Source organism: Botrytis byssoidea (assembly GCF_014898295.1).
Source record: "Botrytis byssoidea strain MUCL 94 chromosome Unknown BBYS_032, whole genome shotgun sequence".
NCBI classification, from domain to species: Eukaryota; Fungi; Ascomycota; class Leotiomycetes; order Helotiales; family Sclerotiniaceae; genus Botrytis; species Botrytis byssoidea.
The window spans coordinates 114,187-136,501 of record NW_024065873.1 but is presented as its reverse complement, the minus strand read 5'-3'; the positions used below and the strand labels follow the sequence as shown (position 1 = coordinate 136,501).

The 22,315-nt window shown below is 42.9% G+C and overlaps 6 protein-coding genes across 6 annotated transcripts; 1 reads left to right on the top strand and 5 right to left on the bottom strand.

The window, feature by feature from the left end:
* Positions 1-202: 202 nt before the first annotated feature.
* On the bottom strand, positions 203-2,748 carry EAE97_010964 (uncharacterized protein; the record flags this gene model as incomplete). Its single annotated transcript, XM_038881479.1, has 5 exons — positions 203-1,630; positions 1,684-1,896; positions 1,947-2,364; positions 2,437-2,544; positions 2,648-2,748. 5 exons carry the CDS (start codon positions 2,746-2,748, stop codon positions 203-205), a joined length of 2,268 nt encoding a protein of 755 aa, XP_038727638.1.
* Positions 2,749-4,833: 2,085 nt separating this feature from the next.
* EAE97_010963 (uncharacterized protein) lies at positions 4,834-6,353 on the bottom strand (the record flags this gene model as incomplete). The annotated part of the gene is made up of 8 exons (XM_038881478.1): positions 4,834-5,051; positions 5,107-5,185; positions 5,237-5,593; positions 5,657-5,756; positions 5,808-5,851; positions 5,920-6,049; positions 6,159-6,206; positions 6,298-6,353. The coding sequence occupies 8 exons, from the start codon at positions 6,351-6,353 to the stop codon at positions 4,834-4,836; spliced, it is 1,032 nt and encodes a 343-aa protein (XP_038727637.1).
* Positions 6,354-12,464: 6,111 nt separating this feature from the next.
* On the bottom strand, positions 12,465-14,256 carry EAE97_010962 (uncharacterized protein; the record flags this gene model as incomplete). Its single annotated transcript, XM_038881477.1, has 2 exons — positions 12,465-13,419; positions 13,547-14,256. The coding sequence occupies 2 exons, from the start codon at positions 14,254-14,256 to the stop codon at positions 12,465-12,467; spliced, it is 1,665 nt and encodes a 554-aa protein (XP_038727636.1).
* An 840-nt stretch (positions 14,257-15,096) lies between these two features.
* Positions 15,097-17,225, bottom strand: EAE97_010961 (uncharacterized protein; the record flags this gene model as incomplete). Its single annotated transcript, XM_038881476.1, has 2 exons — positions 15,097-16,918; positions 16,974-17,225. 2 exons carry the CDS (start codon positions 17,223-17,225, stop codon positions 15,164-15,166), a joined length of 2,007 nt encoding a protein of 668 aa, XP_038727635.1. The 3' UTR covers positions 15,097-15,163.
* Positions 17,226-17,628: 403 nt separating this feature from the next.
* On the top strand, positions 17,629-19,746 carry EAE97_010960 (uncharacterized protein; the record flags this gene model as incomplete). Its single annotated transcript, XM_038881475.1, has 1 exon — positions 17,629-19,746. The coding sequence occupies one exon, from the start codon at positions 17,629-17,631 to the stop codon at positions 19,744-19,746; it is 2,118 nt and encodes a 705-aa protein (XP_038727634.1).
* A 293-nt stretch (positions 19,747-20,039) lies between these two features.
* Positions 20,040-22,249, bottom strand: EAE97_010959 (uncharacterized protein; the record flags this gene model as incomplete). Its single annotated transcript, XM_038881474.1, has 3 exons — positions 20,040-21,467; positions 21,516-22,060; positions 22,117-22,249. The coding sequence occupies 3 exons, from the start codon at positions 22,247-22,249 to the stop codon at positions 20,040-20,042; spliced, it is 2,106 nt and encodes a 701-aa protein (XP_038727633.1).
* Between the last annotated feature and the right edge of the window lie 66 nt (positions 22,250-22,315).

Sequence of the window (22,315 nt, the reverse complement as noted above, 5' to 3'; positions counted from 1 at the left end):
CAATTCCAATTCCAATCCAGTTCACCCATCTCACTCCATTCAAAAACACTCATTCCACCCGTGATCTCCCCTCTTTGTATCTTATATCTCAGCACAAAAACTTCGCTAAGTCATCAATCAATCCAATCCAAAAGAAGAAGGAAAAAGAAAAAAAATGAAAGTCCAAAGTACACCACCACCTGTTCTATCAGCCATAAAATTCCTACGAATGAATAGAAGAATCAACCGCCTCCTGCATGGCCTGTGCTACTCTCTCTGCCCTCTCATGTTTATCTTCATCTGATTCCCGATTTCCTTCGTCGTTCCACACATTTGGTTCGACAGACACGGGCGTTGGTTTGGCCGTCTTCTTCTCCTCTTCACCGCTATCGTCACTATCATCATGGTCTGTCGCCCCCTTATGCAACCCCGACAAATGCCCCGGACTATCGACCCTCACAGGCGCATCACTAATCTTCTCTACCACCACCGTCTTTCCATCTCCGTTCTCCTCCGCCTCCGCATCAAAGATGCTTTCTTTAAAACTCTCCGCCGTCCTCGGCCTTTCCCCCACTGGCGAATACCCCCCTTGGGAACTTCTCGGACTTAGTGGACTCCTCTCCAATCCAGTTTTCGTGTCCACAACCTGTATATTTTCCTTCCCAAAAAAACCCCTGGAGTTTCTCTTCCCATTATTCGTAACCTGCTGGACCTTTTCCTGACTCCCCGAGCTTCTTCCCCATCCAGTTCTCCTTTTCTCTCCCATCCACGTACCCCAACTCCCAATATATGCACCCGCTCTACTCTGCACCGAAGGGGTCTTTGGTTCATTAAATCCCGTTACGCTGACTGGACTTGAAGCCCCACTTGCAGTTGCCGCTTTCTCAGCCGCAATTCTCGCTTCCTCGTTTCTCTTTCTCTGGCTTTCCCGATAGGCTTCCATATCTGAATACAATTTATTGAAAACAGTACTAGCTCTTTCCTTCCCCGCTGCAAGATTTCTGCCTAGGACTTCCTTGCCTACCGCAAACCTTTCATCAAGATGCATTTCCTTAACCTGTTCAGCAATACGTCTTTGGACATCATCAATTGTAAGACCACCTGCACAAGGATGTTTAGGTTCTACGATATCAAAAAGGTGCGAATCTGTGTGATTATTCCAAATTTCGTAGTTTTCACTCCTCGTCCACGCGTCGATCCAATCCATGCTAAAATCATGAGCGGGATCGCCTTCAACCTGTGGAAGTTGCACCCTGGGGTTGTGTGCATTGACTACAAGGTAGTTATGGCATTTGACAGAAGATATCAAAGAGAGGAGATATTCCTCAAACTGCAATCGGATGAACTCTTCAGAACCGACATAGCCCATAGTTTTAGGTCGGCTTGGATTAGATTCATCCCAAGTATCGTTGACAGTTTGAGTAATGAAATCGATCCATCGTCGATCGGCCGCAGAAAGTGTTAGTGCAGACCTTAGTGATGCGGATGTGATATTAATGGTAAGGTCGTCTAGATTAATAAGAATGTCGCTATATCGATCTCTCTGTTGTAAAAGTAAAGAATTTGTTGATCCAACAATATACGATTTTGTGCCGTAGTCCGCTAATATATCAAGTTGCTGTAAAGGGGTATAGGGGCCAAAAAGACTTCCCTAAATGTACAATTAGTAAAAATTTTCATATACTTTTGAAAATCGATATTTACCTTGCCGAATATTTGCAAAGGCAATCCCATGTAATTCAGCAATGAAGTCCTATCGCTAGTTTTCAAACTCGTCGGTTTCACAAGGTTTTTCCTATAATCATCCAATTCCGGATCCGCACAATCTTGTAAGTTCCGTATCAGACCCGGTATGAGAGATATAAGTGAGAACTGCATCATGCACAATCTCTCGCACCTCGAACCGAAAAATAACATCTACTCTCAAGTTAAAACCCACCATGAATCGCCAGGAGAGAGGGAATTACCTTCGGTTGCAACAAACAACACTTGAAAAGCACCAAAGTTTGCCATTTAAACTCCTTAACCAACTCCCTCAAACTCATTCCTAGATACTCTTCCCTGTCCCCCAATTCTCCTCGACTTTTTTCCTCCGCCAGACTTTCTTGAAACCTCTTCAATATCTCTGTATCTGTGAACTCTCGTTGTGCAAACCATGCTTTTGTAACAACTCCCAATCTCTCCCTCAACATTCCAAAAAATTGCGGAGAATCTGCAATCACAACCACAGCCTTTTGTACTGTCGATCGTGTGACTTCCGCGGGGCGATTGATCAATATCGAGGCGTCCATTTGTTGTGTGCAAGAGATACCGAAGAGGGATGTTGGAGGTAGATCTCCGCGCGCGGGTCGTAGAAGAGTAAAATAGGAGAAATCTTCTGTTGATCTGCCATTTCAATTACCCGTCAGTTCCAAATCTTTTCGTTCGAGTTCGCAGAATGCGAGGAAAGCAACTTACGCATGCGCACCATCACTTAAAGCCATGAATGGTAATAGAGGCCATTCATTTTCCACCGCAGGATCGCTCCCCTCTTCTGCCCCAAACCAGTATTCGACTTCCGGTCCTCTAAGCAAAACTCATGTCAGCCAGTTTTCCCTGCCTCATCCACCCTTACGTTCATCACATTCGTTCTCAATCCCCCCACTACCTCTCCCCCAGAAATGCTTACCTCGCATGATGAAAGTCCACCACCGTAACTAGTGGCACAAACCCCTTTCTTTCCCCCGCCGACGACCCCTCCTTCCCCTCATTCCTCTCAATATTCTCCATCCAGTGCGCTTGTCCCTCTCCGAGTTTCTCTCCCAAGCTATAAAGAACCGACTTTCGATACGTTGTTCCAATCCGGAGCCGCACTTTGTCTCGAGTCCCTCTCACAGATTTTCTTGGCCTAATGGCTGAAAGCTAAAAGAAAAGCAGCAAATCACCTCCCTAAATCCCTCCTCGAGAACTGTTGGATATCAACAGCCGGGTGGACGAAAGATAGGTAGGTGTGTATGTATTTCGATATTATATCTTCGTCGCTGAATTGTTTAGTTCCGCCTATGCCACAGTAAATTACTTCTGCTTATCCTTCTCGCCTTCAATGTTTCGAGTAGACCAAAGAAGAGTAATCGTCCTCGTAATCAAAACATCATATTCCTCAATTCCTCACTTCAAGCTTTCAACTTTGTGTTTCCGCTTGTGTTAACTTTTCTGTCTCCTAGATCAATTCGTCTCGCAAGCCTTCGATAGATCGTTGCAATCTCGATCCGTCTTATCCTATCAATCTCCTTCTCCTTTCCTCAACTAGAATCCCAATTGTCATAAATTGATACCCGTTTACAATTAACTGGCCAATGCTCTCTCCAGGGTGTTGATATTGCGAACCTAGTGAGCTGTATGCGTAATAAACCAGCCGAGCAGTTAGGCAATTTTACTTTTACCCCTCTGTTAAATTCATTAACCCTTGACGATCCCTATCAAAAAGTCCGTCCAACCTTAGTTCGCAATTTCCAAAAGTTCGAAGGTTCTTGAGAAGATTTCCAGAATCAATTTCTCAGCCTCCGAATGAGGCTGGAGCAGAGGTTTATCGCAAACTTTATCAGTATGCTATGCTCGCCCATCAAGTCAAACTTGTATATCTTCTTGTCGTCAACAATTCAGTTGGGAATCACCGGCAAGCAGTTAGTCAAGATAAACCTGTCTTTACTGAAAGTGTACTAAATTTTTTTACTCATCAACCACCCATTGAAATAATCGTAAACACCCATACTAAAAAAAAAATCCAGCACCAGACCGTTACCCAGTTCCCATCACACTCTCCTATCACTCCTATCCAATCCATCCCACCTCGCTGCAAGGCCAGCGAATAAGTCCAGGAAAACATCATCCTTGCAATTATGTGCGCACCACGCATCTCCACCATTAATTTATCGTCCAATACTTCCGTCCTGTCTCGATGCTTACTGTACATGCAGGCATAAGGAAGACAGCCAATTTGGAGTCTGTTCTCATCACATGATTGTGTTAGGTCAATTGTGGGCATGGGAGACTGCGTTAGATTCTGGTGTTGTTGTTTGCCTTTCTTGGATTTGGACCGTATCATTGTGTCTTGGAGAATGCTTGGAAGACGCTTGGGAAATGCTTAGTTTGCATCTTATTAGCTGAACTTCAAGCCAATAAAGATACGTATTCTCTAGGTCACAGTCAATATGATTGTTTGTATCCAATCGTTGCAAAAGGGAATGACCCCTAGAAAGATAGCTCGATCATTGTAAAATCGTAACTCGTTTATTCTATTTCCCATTAAACGCCAATAAGCCAATGACCATACTCGTCGTATCATCCTATCATCTAAGTACAACTTTTGCGGAAAGAAATTCATCCATCTACTGTGTGCAAAGGTCCCCCTCTCGATTTCACTACTCCACTCAAACCATGCACGATCCATAAACCCACAGGCAGGCGGACTATAGAATTCAAAAACTTCGGAAAATACGTGACTCATCATCCCTTGGTGAAGTAATATATGTACGCCAGAAGTCGAAGAAAAAACAAAGCCAGTTCTCGCCAGAGGTCGCGTTGCATCAGAAAGCACAAGAGAGCACTCCTCTCAGCCAGCTCTTCCATAATGTGTATCCATCCCATGCTAAAGGTTACACCTAGGCAACACCTTTTCATAACTAAATTCAATCGAAAAACAAAATAACAAATGCATTTTTACTGACTGTCCGTCAGGTTTTGGGCGTCGTTGATGACGTTATGATAATCGAGAATCTCGGAGTACCTGCAGAAAGTTCCAAGTCAGCTTTACCATCTTGGCCCGTCGCATCCACTCGATAGCCTGTAGACTTCTGCAGATTGAACGCACATCATCTATCTTGGCTGGTAATCGAAAAGTTGTTCGTACATCATGATTTTCCAGGTGTCAACTGGGAGGTCTGCGTCATTAAATGACCAATCGAACCTCTCCTCTGCCGCAGGCTCATCAGTTGGGTCGTGGTAAGGAGAAAGGTATTCATGTGCCAATCCCTCGGCTGCCTTGATTCGCGCTCTGGGGTCGAATACCAGCATCTTTTCGAGAAGATCAATAGCTAAGACGGGTCAATGAGGATCACAATGAAATGGAATGCAATACTAGGGGCATACCTAATGGATCTGCTTGAGTGAACTTGCTTGCGAGGGGTTGTCTCTCGCGCTTGGGCAGAGATTGCACAAATCTCAAGGTCTGAAAACAATTAGCCATGTCCTGTTATCCATACATAATATAATGACTTACGTTTTCACTGGCAATGGTGTGAATAACATCATCTGGTGGAGTTCCGAGAAGTTCGGTGATGATGGAGAATTGGTTGACGTGATCCTTTCCTGGGAACAAAGGCTTGCCTTCCAACATCTCTGCGAAGATACATCCTGCACTCCAAACATCAACTTCCACGTCATACTTTTGCCATGTAAGCATGATCTCTGGAGCTCTGTAGTATCTTGTAGAGACATATCCTGTCATTTGAGGATCTTGAATACGGGCGAGACCGAAATCGCAGATCTTGAGATCGCAGTTTTCATTGACGAGGATGTTGCTGGGCTTGAGATCACGATGAACGACGCCTGCAGAGTGAACATATTTCAATCCACGCTAAAAAGTAGCATTAGCTTAATTCTTACTTGAGTAGTACAATTAGAAACCGGGATGATTTACTAAGATTTGATACAAGAAGTATTGGATAAATTGCTTCTCGAGTGGTCGCGAAGTCAACAAACGATGTAAATCTGTGCCAAGGAGTTCGGTGACGAAGTAGCTAGTATTTTGATCAGCCTGAGTTCTCTTCGATTTCCTGGAAGCTACATACATATCCTCAAGAGGTGAGATGAAAATATCACTGAGTGAGATAACCTGTAAACTTTTAGTATCTCCAGGACCAGCCATTATTGTGTATTTGTATTATCGTGATGAAAACGTACATTCTCGTGCTTGAGATGTTTCAACAATTTCAATTCTCTGTAAGTTCTCTTGGAGAGAACTGGTGTGCTGAAAGGCTTCATAATCTTCTTAACCGCGACATTTGAACCGGTAAGGTTATCTTTGGCAGAGCTGTGCGAGTGACGAGTATTAGTAATTTGTTGAGCAAAGGCATTTGTTTTACCCCTCAGTTGAAGATTTCATCACAGAGATGGGTTAAAAATGGGAGGAGAAATCATACCAAACGAGACCAAATGCGCCCATGCCCACAGGCTGTAAATCAGAGTACCTGTATGACAAAATTATCAGTATTGCAAGTCGCAAAGGAGGTGGTTGACAATCTCTTGTCATTTTGTTCGACTTCTTTGAGCCCCGCGTACCTGGAAGTAATCTCAAAGGTGGTACCAAAGATCTGAGCTCTTACGAATTCAGCCATTTTGAATTAAGTGATCTCTTTAGAGAACTGTTGAAGGGGGAGGATTATTTGTAGGAATGCAGAAGTTTATCTTTAGAAGAAAAGAAGGACGGTGTTGAGAGAAAATGTAGGTAGGTGGTGATGGTGGATGGATGAGTGAGTGAGTGAGTGAAATTTGCTTGGTGGTTGGTAGTTGAGTGGGTAGTGGGATCTAATAGGAAAGAGACTGCAAGAATGATTTGAGGTGGAATTTGTCGCCTAACAAGTTTTGGTTCTGTCAGTCAAATAATTCCCTTATCCATCTAATAATTAAGCAAAGCAGCGGCAATTGAGTTTTTTTACCTCTTCAAAAGATTCGAGTGTTTTGTTAATTAGTAGGACCGGTCCGGTATACTACAACCACGCAAAATCAAATATCGAGCGAATGCCGCTTTTGCAGTATTTGGCTTATTTTTTTTGGGGGGGGGGGGGGGGAAAGAAGGTCCGAGGTAGCCAGCCCTTTTTAAATATATGGTGAAAGTAGGTGATAGGTAGTAGTTAGGTAGGTATGAAAAGGCTCGTTGACTTTGTTGGTGCGCAGAAGCTGCTCTCTCTGTACTTTGGTTGATAGATACCTAGTAGTGACTTTCCCGGAGAAGGGTCAAGTAGTTAGATAGGTCTACTCGAGCTGATAGAGAGAGAGAGAGGGAGGGAGGAAGGGAGGAATATACCTGGTAGGGTATTAAAATAAATGTATTTTATTCTTTCTAATTACTCACAGAATGAGGGTTATGAATCGAATCTTTTATTAGTCGAGTAATAAAATCAAGATATAGATGATCGTTACTCAAGATGGAGGGGAAAGTAAAGTTTATATACACTTGATAATTGATCGTGATAGCCGGCATTGCACAGCATCAACTACGAAGTACCAACAATGCAAGATATCCTGCTTTGTACACTCCAGAAGCCCAGCCCACTCGTCGCTGTTTTCTTCCTTTTGAATATCTATTTATACGATGGGTGTCTGGATGGGGTATTTAGGTATCACGATGGGCCTCTTCAGCAAGTGCTCACTCGAGTGAATTGGGCGTAGGTGGGGAGTGAGTGGGTAGGAAGACTAAACAATCGAGGGGTGATCTAGCATGTACAGAGTAGTATCTAGTATCTAGCATCTCCCTAGGTAGTATCTGCTATCGGCAATATATCAATTGGGGTATTCCTTCCCCTCCTCAGCTGGAGAATAGAGGATACTCGTAGAGGATGGAGGATTAGCGGATAGCCATGTGCAAATGCAAGTAAATAAAGCTTGGCACTAAAACCTAATTTATCCGTCGCCTTTTGAATCTGTCATCTTCTTCTCATTGCAGGTACATATTGCCATGTTTTGCCATGTTATGAGTGATTCAAAGTTGCATCGAGTAGAAATCGAGGTAACCCTTGGAGCTTGGAGTGTTTGGGATTAATAAGGCGGCGTTAGATCATTTCAAGGTACGCACCCAGATTCGAAACTTAAGATATAACACTGACGTCATTTTGAAAGATCCATCTCCAACTTTCCATTCCATAAATCCTCTTTTTCTTTGATTGATCGATTTGATCGAAACGGTCCCCCAGTCGCAGTCGAAATCGATACCACGCTTTGAAACCCCGAGCGGAGTGAATGAAAGATATTCATGGATACCAAAAACGTATTGAATTTGAATCATTTTTTTCTAATAATAAGAGAATGAATTAATACGGTAAAGAGTGATCAAAGCATATCCAATACCACCCACCCATCTGGATACATCGCAGATATACATCATCCCCACCCGCCCTGGAAGCGTTCGTCTAATCTACGGTATATTTCCCACGACCAGTCACCACCAATGTCCCGATCCGATTCATTAACTTGCAACTCATGATATATTGAATGCTCGACGTGTTTATACCTATCTTGTGATAATTAGGTATCTAAATAAACCACAAGTACATAATAAGGATTCATCTTCTTGGTCGACCAGCACCAGCATGTATGTACCTTAGGTATCCAACCCAGAAGTTTGGACCAAGTGAAGCAATCTCCGCAACTCAAAAACACAGCATTCTAATTTCTCCCATCATTTTCGGTATCGAAAACTTAAACTCCGATGAATTTCAATCATATATCCGTGATTGGCTCGATTGTCTGATCTCGGTTCCACCATAGACAACCCTTTGATGCGGCAAAAACCTACTATTATACTTCCCACCTCGCACTTGGCTCTACCGTATTGAACTTACCTACTTCATCTTACTTACTTCATCTTTCTGAGATGGCTCTGAATAGAAGGACTTGTTGAATACCATTTGAATAGTTGACACACAACTTCTATTAACCCAGGTCAAACCAGATCAAACCAAACGGAAGCAGTTGATACAAGAGCTTCACACCAAAATCCGCACCACATAACTTTAGCTAGTCTTTCTACTTCCAACCATCTGCACAGAGAAGCTCTCTTCTTCGTGGGCTACTGCCAATGGGGAAACTACAATATCCGTCTCTAGCGTCTTGGAATAATCCAAGCTCAAGCTCAAACTTGAATTACTTGTACAGCGCAATTGCACCAAATTATCATCAATGCGCAAGTAACACCACGGAGCAAATATGGTTCAAACCATCTATTCGGTTCCGACTTCTGCAAAGATTTTATGGCCAAGTTTCGGAAAAATCTAAACAAATTCTGTTTGGCTTCATTGCGGGTAGGATTTAGGGATATTCATCGGAATGGCCTTTGAGGTTAGCAATCCTCAATCATTCCCTCTCTCCTCAATGGAAATGTACTCTACACACCTTACCCGCTCCAGATTAATCTTACCTTCAAAACCTATAATCACAGTTCGAGCCGATAATAAACAGCACCTATCATTAATCGAAGCAATTAGGTCCGACCTTTATTATACTTCATAAGTAAAGATCAGGGCGTACATGTTCCCACTCTCCAAGTCCTGAGATCACAACAACATCGCGTAGACCCGGACCGATCCACTCAAGATTCCATACCACAATGGCCATATTAAAGAATTTCGGCTAGTGTTACTCCAAATACATGACCCGAGAACGTCTGCACTTCGTCCTACCGCCTACCGTGTCGCTGGGAGTTGCGACTTCTCCTTTTCTCAACCATTTCCCCTTTTTGTTCCCTCTTCATTACACTCCTCGTCAAAGACGTTATATCACATGACTCATCTCGTCAGCACATGATATGTCTTTGCTTGGCATCAAAAAGCGATTTCCAAATGATCACAACTTCTATGGACGCGAACTCGGCTTCTATGCTAGCTATTTTATATCGTTCATCATATGGTTTTACTGGAGTTCTAGCTGGTCGAGGAGCTTTCAGTTGATTTCCTAATCTTCCAAGTGACCCTGTACACTACCCAATTCTTTTTATTGCGATATTGTGAAGTAAGAATTAGAAGGATCTCAAGTGAACATTCTATCTTGTGTGATTGTTGCACACCTAAGGGTTACATTTAAAGATCGGGATACGGAATGTATATCCGTGACTCGAGTAATACATTGAAATAGATGGAAGCCGAAAGCAAATTAGTTGATACTGCTGAACTCATTTCATACATATTGAAGATCAATATTATTAACATGCTCGCTACGCATATGTATCCATCATCCTAACCCTCGAATTACAAAGTGAACTAACACGAAATCAGATAGACGAGACGTGTTGCACGCCTACATAGATAAGTGTTTGAGTGTCAAGAGTACCTCTACAGAATTTCTCGGTTTTACAAACACTTAACTCATTATCTCTAATCGGTAAGTTGTAAGGAAACTGAACTTTATATTTCAAAGGGTTCATGATTGTGCATCAAGGGAAAAGATTTTAGAATTCGGTCAGGAATATGAGACGTGAGCTCAGATTGCTAGGTGATCTTTATGATTTGTCTTGATCACTTTCTGTATTCTTTTACTGCCTCAGCTAATTGCCATTCAAAGGTGGAAGAAAGGATGAACATTGTTAGTCGCTTTATTCTTCAACTTCCCTAAGGTTAATCAGAGATTGGGTGTAGAAATAGATATATGTCCATCAATATATATGGGTATCTACGAGTAGTAAACTTACACGTATTAACCTAAAGAATCTCTGAACATCTTTCTGTAAAGTATAAAGTACGGAGTTTTTGGGAGTAGTAGATGGATAATATGTGCTTGTGTATATTCTGATGATATAAATCTTTCTCCTTTTCTCATCCTCTTTAGATATCTGTTTGTACAGAGAGAGAAAGAGAGAGCGAAAAAAAGAAAGCGAGGAAATAGATACAAAAGAAAGAAATATATATACATATACTATGTGAGGATATACACTATGACTTTTCCTACACTACACTATTTCATACCACATCTTACTATACTACACTCCAATTTATCCATAGAATCGAATAGACATCCCTCAGATCAACACCCCACAAACACACTCCTTCCCGATCAAATCTCGAGTCCCAAATCCCAAATCCCAAATCCCAAGTTCCAAGCCTTCATTTCGAAATTCAAGACCAAGCTGTAACCAGATTCAAATATCACTTCCAAATCCAATATCAAATTCAAATCAAAATTCCAATTCCAGTGTGTAATGTAAGATTACAATCTCTTACACATATACAGCAGGCAATACCTACCTATACTAGATACTACAAATCCCCTTTTAACGAATTGAGTTAGTGATGGAGTTGGTAATAGATAAATAGTATCTAATACGTAAAACGTAATCAATAATAAACAATAAATAAGTAATTCATTCGTAAAATTTGAATATTAATAATAACATAACATAATATAAGATTAGTTGGTATCTCATCACTCATTCATATGTACATGTATATATCTGTACATCCATCTGTACATCTGTATATCTGTATATCTAACTCGGTAAAATAATATTGTATATATTGTATATATTGCATGTGGATAAATATATTAATTTCTAACTAGCAATTAAACCAACAAATAAATAATCCACATACTCACATACTCACACTCACACTCAGACTCAGACTCACACTCACACTCACACACCTATCAACATTCTCAGCGTTAACATTAACATCAACTCCACTCCACTCCTCTCCTTCCCTCGCCCCCCCCCGCCCCCCCCCCCTCATACCTGCCCCTTACAAGTTACAGCAAGCGAGTCATTCCAAACTATACTTTCACATCCCAAATAGAAAATAGAGAGCCAAAATAAAAGATGTAGACGAAACTAGGAAACTAGGAAACTAGGAAAGAAAAGTAATATCTATTAAATACAGATACATGCATTGTATTGAAGCCTAAACACACATCTAGTTAGACTACTGTATTTAATGATTCTAATTTCACAACTCTCGTATAGAATCATAACAAATAGGTATCATGACTAGATGAACATATCGCTAATGTATCATATATGCCCACGATTATAGATCAGGAAACTCACAACCAAAGCAACTCATAATTAAGATAAAAAGACAATGGATCCACACAATCCCCTTTCAAATACACAAAACACAGACGTACTTGAATACCAAACCATCCAAAAGCATGCACATGTATTCAAACACCCATATCCCGAGTTCTATACATATATTTAACATTACTATATCAAAATACTATCATTATAACAATACAAACTAACCCACCCACAGGAATCTATTTCATAATAACATATCTGAGACCCCCATCTATCTATTTCTAGAGCTGTACACCAATACCACATGAACCACTATTCAACCATTCCGGGGTATATCGAGAGAAACAACTCCCTAACACCAAATGGAGCATTCGATAAGTTTCCCGATCATATGATACCCGACCCAAAGCCCAGCAAAAAACTTCGTCGAGTTGCATAACTCCATATTTGATGCGCCGAGTTAATGAGTTCGCCCAAAAAGAAAACCTGGTCCCTAAGCACATGTTCACCATACTGATGTGTTTGTAAGAAAGACATTAATGAATTGAAGTCGCACTTGGATGCTGAGAAGTTGCATGTCTCTTCGCTACCGACATATGTGATATAACGCCTAGACTCCCATATCCGTGAGAAAATGTAATCGTGATCTGTTATGCACTCCAAAAGTACTCCGTAAGTACCCCATTAGAACAGATCATTCTGAATCGCTAAAGAAAAATGGATCTCAAGCACTTGTATTGGCTCTAACTGTAGTAGGCCGTGTAGATGAAGCTTTATTGAAAGGTGGATCTTGCGAAGAAGAGGATGAGCCCAATGCACTATCCGTCACGATAATTTTGGGGACCCCAGATTGATTCGGCGAAGGGGAATTATTGGAAGAAAGAGGCGAGTTTATATCACCAGTTGAATCTTCGAGTTCAAAATCTTCATCAAAACTCTGAGAACCTGCAGATTGTAGACCGTTGCCCCTGAACAATCTTTCCGAGAACATTTGCTCTGGAGGAAGAAAGGTTCGTGGTCCCAATGACGATACACCTGTGACTGGGCGTGCTCCCTCAGTAAGGGGGTACGTTCCATTCCTCGAAATTGGTGGCCCATAGTGTTGTAGAATGCCATTTTCGCGCCACATGGCAAGGACAGCTTCCTTATCGTCAAGCCCAACTGCCTTGATTCTTTCTGTTATCCAGTTCTCAATATTCGCTCTGCTCTGCGACGCAGAAGGCTTGAGTTTATAGGCTGTTACTTCATGGTCTCTATACACTGCCTGACTGGAGGTACAGACTCGACAAGATCTTTCAGCTGGGGTGGCCCTTGGTCCTTTCCTACATTTCCACCAGCCCCCCTTTCCATTACGTCGCCCAATTTGCTTCCATTCTTCGCTATCCCAGTGAAATTCCAGGTTCCATAGATTACGTCTGGGGTTCCTCGCTTTATGATCATCATAGCCTAGCTCAATTTCTCTCCCAATGATCCAATCATTCATCATGTTCCTAAAATTATCCCAGGGCCTATGAATTCCCTCTGACGGAAACCAGTCAGGTAGGTATGCGCCACATATATCCCGATCTGCGAGTGTGATTGGAGGTCCAGGTGGGATATGTGTCTTTTTGCATTTCTTGCAGTATTCGATGGGTGCCCCTTCGTTTGCATTTCTGACAAAATCAGCCTTTAGTTCCTCTCTGTGACCACCTAAACGTTAGTAACTGTGTTTTATTATGTTCTTGGGACGGAGTATGTGATAAACCCAGCTGTGAGATAATTGTCAAAGTGAGAGTGTAAAGCAGAAAAGAAAATTGGTAAGCTTACACAGTGTAGATTTCACCAACACATGAAGGATCATCTTGTACCCATGCCTTTTGTGTAAAGTCTATTTCAGTGGCCACCATTTCACCGATCGATGGTCTTCTAGTACGCTTAGTTGCAGCAGATACAAGCTTTTTAGGAGATGGTGTATTTTTGATGGCAAGCTCAGCTCCATCAAGAGCCACATCGAAAGTATCATATTGTTGTGGATCGTACTTATCGACCTTTTCTATTCCTGTAAAGGCAGAATTCGCTGGCGGAGGAAAGATTCTCCACGGTTCTACTGGCTCATTAGCCCTTGAAGGGGGAAGTTCGATACTCTCCGGTGCGCGCTGACGAGAAAAGCCGGTGACAACTATCGGGTTCGTAGGCTTGTACTCATTGTAGGTATATTTTGATATAACTTCACCCGCGAGATTTCGGATGACGGCGGGCACAGTCTTTTGCGTATGCGAAAGAGGCACAATTGTATCAGATTTCGGCTGGGGCTGGCTGGATGATGTAATGCCATTCACATCACATTTCGAATCATGACGAGGTCGAAGGGATAGGTACTTAAAGTCTTCCGAGTTTTGACTGGTAGAGGCTACAGCTTGTGAATCCATCGAGGTGTCCTTATGTAAACGTTTACTGTACTTCAAAATAGGAGCTGGTTCGGTTTCATTGTTGGGGACGAGTGAACCATGATGAGACATAGTTTCCGAGTTGTCCATGTTGAAATGAGCCTGTAGGTGGACCAGGTAGCAAGGTGAGATCTTATCCTCCTCTTTTTTGACTGTTGAGGAGGAATTGTGTCAAAAACTATTGATACAAAAGGGAGACCTAAAGGACGGATGTAAGTTAATTTGTTTCTTGGTATGTGGGAAAGTTTGGTGCAAGGCTAATTCGTCATCCTAATCCATGGAAAGAAACTTGCTTAAAATTCTAGTCCAAAGTAAATTAGAAACCCAAAAAGCCAGCGATTAAAGAATCAAGCCCCCTTGATAGCTGAGATGCAGTTGCCCGATTAATGTAGGAACAGCGTTTCTGGAATCTACTATGAGCAAGCTGGGTAGACGTTTCCTGAAAAAGTCGTTGGGGTTGATGAAATAGAATGATGGAAGGTAAAAACAGGCCAGATAACCGCCTGAGAAGTTGTTGATTCATCATTGAAGTGGAATAATCAAAAGCGTTTGAATAATCTATATACTTCACTGTGATAAGTTACGGTTGTAGAGGTCCAAGAGGATACTGTAGTCGGTAACTGCCAGTGACATAGATTCTGTATGTGGTGATATAAACGACACTAACAGTAATTGGATTGTACAGATGAAAGTATAGAAGTGAATAGAACATGAACTTATCAGAACAAAACAATTTTCATATTTACCTAAAGGAGATCAATATTAATAAAGCATCAATGCTAAATGAGGGTTTGCCGATTGTGGAAAGGAAACACAAAAGTTTTATGTTTGTAGGGAAAGAACTCAGCAGAGCTCAAAAAGATTGGAAGCTGCAACAGTGAGAAAAAATGATGAAAGACCAAGCACTCAAATTCACCAAACATACTTTGATATAATTATCAACAACCTAGTATTCAATAAACATGGTCACTTAATTACACTGTTGACTGCTCGAGTTTCATCCCAGAAGAGGTCCAATACTAACTGCTTCCCTCTTTGCTAAAATAGCGTCTTGCTCTAGCTTCAACCGTGATTTACCTGCTCGCCTTTTTTCCGCCTCCAAACTCGAGAATCTTCCTTTTGCGCCATGCTTGAGTTTCGTTATCATATCTCCAGCCTTGCCCTTCTTAAGATCTGCGGAGGTTAATTGATCATCCTGTGGTCGAAACTTATTAAGAAACATCAATTGCCCTTCTGTAGCCGGACCGTTTCTCCAGGATACCTTTCTAGCAATAAATTGAAGAGGATATTTTTTGGCCGCGAAAGTATCAGCCGCATGAACGGCATCTAACAACGTTTCTGTAGCGACAAGTTGGCGGGGCTTTGCAAATGGTGATTTAGATTTGGGAGCCCTTAGACTAGCCATGGCAACAGTCTCGGTGACAGTGAACATCTCTTTCGACTCCTCGGACTCTTTTTCAATTTTTAGGTAAGTTCCATTGGTATTGCTCAGCACATATTTGTCTGAACCAACACATACCCATGCAAATGGGGAGATAGATCTGATATGCCTTTCTACAGAGGTGTCTTCGATAAGGTCATAAACAGAATCATAATCAGTGAAACTAACGGTCCTGATGTTGGAATTGGCGGATGTTGGAAAGGCTTTAGCTTTCACGTCTTCGGCTTCTCTTTTCCTCGCTTTCTCCTCCTCCTTTCGTTCCTTAAGAGATTTAAGATCGTCCGGCTTCGCTTCCTCAACGAGTTCGGAAGGATCAAGACCGAAAAGAGTTGGCGTCGTTACGATGCCAGTCGAGAGGGTGGCAACCATATCAATAATATGACAATTTTCCTTTCCAGGATATAATCGCATACCTCGACCAATCATTTGAACGAGCAAATTACGCGATTTGGTAGGTCTTGCCAGTAATACACAGTCAATATTCGGAATATCAGTCCCTTCAGTAAAGACTCCGCAATTAATCAGCACTGGGAAATCCCCGTTTCGAAAAGCATCGAGTCTGGCACTACGTTCGATCTTTGGAGTATCTCCTGTTACGAACTGTGCATCGATTCCGTACTCGCGAAATTTGTTAGTTAATCCTCCCACATGAGCAAGATCGACACAGAAGACTATTGTAGATTTCCTTCCTTTGGCCTTTGCAAACCAACTACGCACAGTAAGTTCATTAATCTGATCAGTGTTGACAACCTGCGATAGTTCTCCAGCCTGAAAATCTCCATTCGGGCCCTTCTTCACGGAAGAAATATCAGCTTTCGACTGTACTGTGGTGAAGATAACCCCAGATAGCCATTTGTCTTCAATCATGTCAATGTAATCTTTGTGATAGACAATCTGATCAAGAGCAGCACCCAGCCTCAACCCATCAGTACGAGACAAAGTCGCCGAGACGCCAACAAGAGCCGGGGAGCTTTCTCGCTTTTCAGATAGTCCAAAATGAGACAAGACTTTGAAGTATTGTGGTGCAACAATATGATGTGCCTCGTCAACCAGTATCAATTTGAAGCGAGTAGGATCGAACTTCTCGATCCGGTCACGAGATCCAATACTTTGAATACTTGCTAGAGTGATGTCTGCGTATCCACTAGCATGCATCTTGCCCATCTCTATGTCAATTCGTTTGTTTGGATAAGCATTTTCACAGTGCCGAGCTGCTTGCTCGACCAGCTCTTGTCGGTGAGCTAAGATCAATGTTTGGGTTGCGCTTTCAGTGTGTGGTTGGACTCGATCAATCAGCTGTGTGAAGATTACCTGCCAAATGTGATGAGAATAGGAAATGATGATAATCGTCTAAGAAATTACTTACAGTCTTCCCGCTTCCAGTAGCTAAAGACACGCCCATACGTTTGTGACCTTGATCCAGATGAGAAAGTACGGCTTGGATACATTCTTCCTGGTAATCCCTCAAAACAATGCTTTGGCGAGGACTAGCCACAGCCGCTTGTTGCACTCTGGGGAGCGTGGAAGCTCGTGCATAGTTTCTGATGGAGCTCTGTATTCTTCGTGGTCGCCATGACCTTGAAAATAGCCCTAGCAATCCTCTTGAAGTAGGAGGCATGATGATATAAAATTGTGGCAACAAATTGTAGTCAGTATTGATCACTGATAAGCGCGATAGACGCGAATTATTGTACCCCTGTATCAAAGCCACGGCATTCAAAATTACAATCGGAAGGACCAATGTCCATATCCCCTTGTTTATTATTAGCTTAGACAGGACCACATTACAGCCGTGCTAATTTTTCAAGGTTCTCTCATAATTCACTCCAAATTTTACTTTTTTTCGGAAAAGAAAACAAAATTTATCAAAGCGTAAATATTCACAATCGAAGCTCTTCAGAAAACTTCAGAAAGGCGAGTTTCGATCCACATCACGTCCCATCTTATCGCAAACTATGTGGACGAGAAGAGCACAACACATTCATCGATTAATACGCTTTAAAGATCGTTAGCTCGCCTACATGGATCCTAACGATTCTGATCCCTTCGAAGGTCCATTTGATATTCCTGAACCAGATTCAGGATCAGCGTACGAGAATTCCGACAGCGATTTTGGGCAAATATCACATGATGAGAAAGCGCATACTGGCGTTTCTCAAAACCACGGAAGTAATGATGGAGGCGATGTATATTCAAAAGGAGAGAGTGATTCTTATTCAACCTCTCTAGCAAAACCAAATCCGAACAACCAATATACGGATCAATGGATAATTGCAGATGCTCTCAAATGGGCGGCGACTTTTGTACCTCCCAAAGTGGAAGATATTCCTATGCCAACAAGAGGAGCCTATCGTCCGACATCCAAAAAGCGAAAGTTAGAGCAAAGAACGAACGGAAATCCGGCAAGGGCAAAGCGTGTCAAGGGATTTTATAGTAAGGATTACCGCGATCTCCTGAACAATGAGATTTATGATGTAGGGGCGAAGTCGATCCTTGAGGATAATGCTCCATTGGAAGGCAGTCAAATTGGCTGTTCCATATGGTCACCCGAAGAAAAAGATCTGTTTTTTACTGGACTATCAAGACTGGGCAGAGACAACGTAAGAGCTATTGCTACACGTATAGGGTCAAAGTCGGAAGTTGAGGTGCAGGAATACATGCAACTACTGCACCAGGGATTAAAGGAAAGGAAGATCGAAGATGCGCGACTACTGGATGTGACAGAATACCCAGCTGCCGCGGAATTCACTTCAGAATGTTGTGAAATCATGGAGCGAGCAGCAGATGGTCTTGCTCTACGACAAGAGCAATATGAGGAAGATGTGGAGGAAGTTAAATGGGGGAAATATTGGCTCCTGACCGAAAAAGTGAGCAAGTCTCTAGAACAGAAACGCAGTGTCACCAGGACCCAAGGCAATGAAGATGTTCAAGATTTACTACCAGCAGTCCGCCTTTTGAATCTCAAGAATTGGCTTGCACTTTCCGAGAGAGTGTTTATGAACTCCTCCGAGTCCAGATGGGAGGATAATTGGAGGCAGATAGGGGAACATGGAGAAACTCCCGCTATGCGCGCAACTGCTTTTGACGATTTTCATTCATTAACAGTCAGTATCACGAAACGTCTCGTTTCCACCGTTCTTTTCTGTACAATGTCAAGAATAAGAGCCATGGACTCGAATAAGATCAAAGCAGCGGATATCAGCATCAACGACGTGGAAGCTGCTACTAAGATTCTGAATATGGACGCCAACAGCAATGAATTTTGGGTAAAATGTGCGAGGAGAAACAATCTCTCTATTTCTCGCCATGACGAACCAGGTGGCCCTATAATGACATACCCCGAGGTGGAAACCGAACTACGCAAAGAATATAGTGGAAGAAGGAGCAGATCTCGTTCACGCAGTCGTCTGCACTTAGATCACGCCGAAGATTTATCAGAAGTATATACATCCTCCTCCGATTCCCACCTCGATTCAGACATTGGGCCAGACGCTTCCGAAAATTCTACTCTATCCGATCATCTCGATGATAATCCTTTTACTCAACGATCTCCGTCCCCCTCTCAATCGCAAACTCAGTCTCGCTCTCAACGCAAACCCCATCTCTCGCCCGAAGAATATGAATATACCCTAGAAGCTTACGTCTCCGCTTTCGATGCCCGAGTCAGCAGAATCGAAGAACAACGCATCTGGAGCCTATTGGGACAAGACCCACCTCCAGATCTCAAGGCAGATGACGACGAAGAAATGCCTGAGAAGCCTGCTAAGAAACTGGAGTTAGAGGCCGAAAATAATGAAAGATGGAGAGAAAGGGAATTTCGGAGTGAATGGGAGGTTATGGGTGTAGTTGGCGAGGAAAAGTTTCTGAGAAATAGGGAAAAGATCGGGAGAAGAGAAAGGAGAGAGAGGTTGAAAGAGAGTCATGAAGGAGCAGGGATAGCGATGAGGACTAGAATGTCTGAGAATCGAGATCACTCTGGTGAGAGCGGCAGTGAATGGGATGATGTGGACGGAGAGACAATAGATGGTGTGGATAAGGAAAATGCTAGAGGATCGAACGCCCGCCATGACGAAAGCAAGAAACCAGAAGACGTTGCTAAGCCTAGGTCTTACGCTGTCTACAATAGCGATGATGATTGATCAGTACAAGCTCACATAATAATTATTCTCCACACCAATGTAGATATATGATCATGATATAAGTGCCACTTCATTATCTTAAGAATACACATGAGCACACGCGAAGAGATACGAAAAGTAAAAGCGTGAGACTCCTCTTGTGTGAAGGCACCTCCCCAATCTCCAAGTACAAACACATACATTTGCGCGATTTATTACGCAACGACCAGTAAATATTCCATATTCAACCCCATTTACGCCATGTAATACCTACAGCCAAGTCATTCCTTGCCGCCTGCTTGCTCATATCATTCTTAGATATCATAACTCTTGATTTGACCTTCCGCACTCAACGGTTGTACGCTTCCTGCGGGAGCCGAAACCCCATTAAAGGACATTTTCTCCCCTCCTTGCATGACGTCCTGTGCCATTTTGATTCCTTGTTCCCCGCCCGTTGCCGCAGCTGTTTTCAGACCTTCTTGTACATCTCTAACACGCTTCTTGAATGATAGGCGGTCCAAAAAGAGTTGTTGGCGACCTCTTTCTAGCTCTCTTCGCTCCGCTTGTAGAATATCTTCCATTTCATTAAATTGTTTCAATTTCAAATCGAGCTTCATTGATGTAATATTCACTGCTGCCGATACTAAGCGAGTCATTTCACGTTCTTCGTGGGATGCCAAGGCACCAGCACGACCGGCAACTGCAACCAATGGAAATGCCGCAATTTCGCTCAACGATTGTTTAGTCGATTCGGTATCGTCAATCTCCATTGAATCCGAAGCTCCCTCCTTCTCCTTCCCCTTCTCGGATCCTTGCGGTTTCTCAATCTTCTCTCGTAGACTTTTCTTCATTGCGTCTACTGTTTTGCCAGCTGAAGCTGCTGTAACCTTGGGGTCTGTGAGACTTGCCAAGAAACCAATTACAGACATAAGTGGGTTGTCGGCCTGGCTGAAAGGAAGCATGCCGTTTTCAGGACCCAACATACCAACGCCTATGGATTTGTTGGATTTGTCGGTGCTGCTTGGCTCCACATCGATATATTTATCTTCAATCTCGAATTGTAGGAACTTGACGACGCACTCTTCCTTCGTTCTGGTACCGACGTACTCCGCGACTGCCGTCCAGTCGTCATCATTACTTTCCAAAGCCTCCAAAAGTCGAAGAACCTCGGCATCACTCCAGTCACGAGCAAGTTCAGGAGCGGCCGTGTATGTGGGGTTCTCCATCTTTTGATACTGTATTCGACCGTGGTTGTGAGGGTATCTGCTTTCCATGAAACAGTTCGAGCAAATATCCGATTTTCCCTTGGTGGTTCCAGGAGCTGTTGGGTCGGCCGGAGACATGTGATGGTAATAAACACGAGTGCAGTCAATACCGCAAACATGACAGAGAATTTTGGTTATTGGAGCCTTCACAATGTCCTCAATGGACTTTTGAACAATGTCTGAAGTGCCATTGGTACTCGCACCTTCGCCGTTTGTTTGCTTTTTGGAGTCTGCATTCAATTTGTTTTCCTTGGCAGTAGCATCGTAGATGTTGCGTCCTATCTGTAAATTCAAGTCTGACTTGGGAGCTGGCTCTGCAGCTGCCTTGGCCTCTGTATCTTCACTTTTCTTGCCCTGAAGAACGATTGGATCGGCGGAAGGCTGCCACGGCTGCAGGCCACGAGGGGTGTCACATATCACCTTGAAATGGCCAGTAAAAGGGGGACCAACTTGCGAAGGTCGTTGCTGTGCGTCGACCTAAACTCATTAGCAGATATATTTTTCAATGGGTAAGAATTGACATACTTGATAATTGATCAAGCCCCATTGCTCGAGAAATGCATGAACACGCATAATGGCGCAAACGTCACCAGCCAAGTTCCTCCGGCATGCTGTAACCGTCAAGTACTCTATTGGGTTCAATCGGTAGGTATTGATCATGAAGTCCCTGTAATCCTTGTAGACAGATGGGGTCTTGCTGCGATTGCGGTTGTTGAAGAATTCCGGCAAAGATTTCTTCTCGACTGGTGCAATAGCATGCATGTCGAACCAGCTACTATAACTGGGTATTATAGTCGAATGTGTTTGTGAAATGAGATGTTCCCTTGCTGATGCTTCGATTGAAGCTTTTGTTTTCTCGACTTGTCCATTTGTAGCTCCACTTTCTCCATCGCCCTCTTTACTTTCTTTCACCTCATCTTGGGCTTGAGAATCTCCCATTACCTCGTCCTTAGGTTCATCTGCTTCTGGGCGAGGTGCGTCAGGCGCATCGAGCGGATTATCGGAGACAGGCGCACTTGAATCTTTTTTAATGGCTGAATCGGCAGAACCATCTTCTCCCATTGGGGTATCTATAGATATTATCTGTTAGAACTTACGCGTAATGCGAGCATGTGATGATATATACCTTCTGCTCTTTGGGCTTGTCCAGTGGCCCCTTGACTTGGTGGTGAAGTAGACTCTGCGGGAAGTGGTGGTTGCTCGAGGATGGCATTGCTGCCTGGGGCAGGCGAATCAAAGTTCAATGAATTGTCCTCCATATTTGCTTATATTTTGAAATGGTAAAAGTATCGCAATAATTTATTCGTAAACGCTTTCCAAACTTG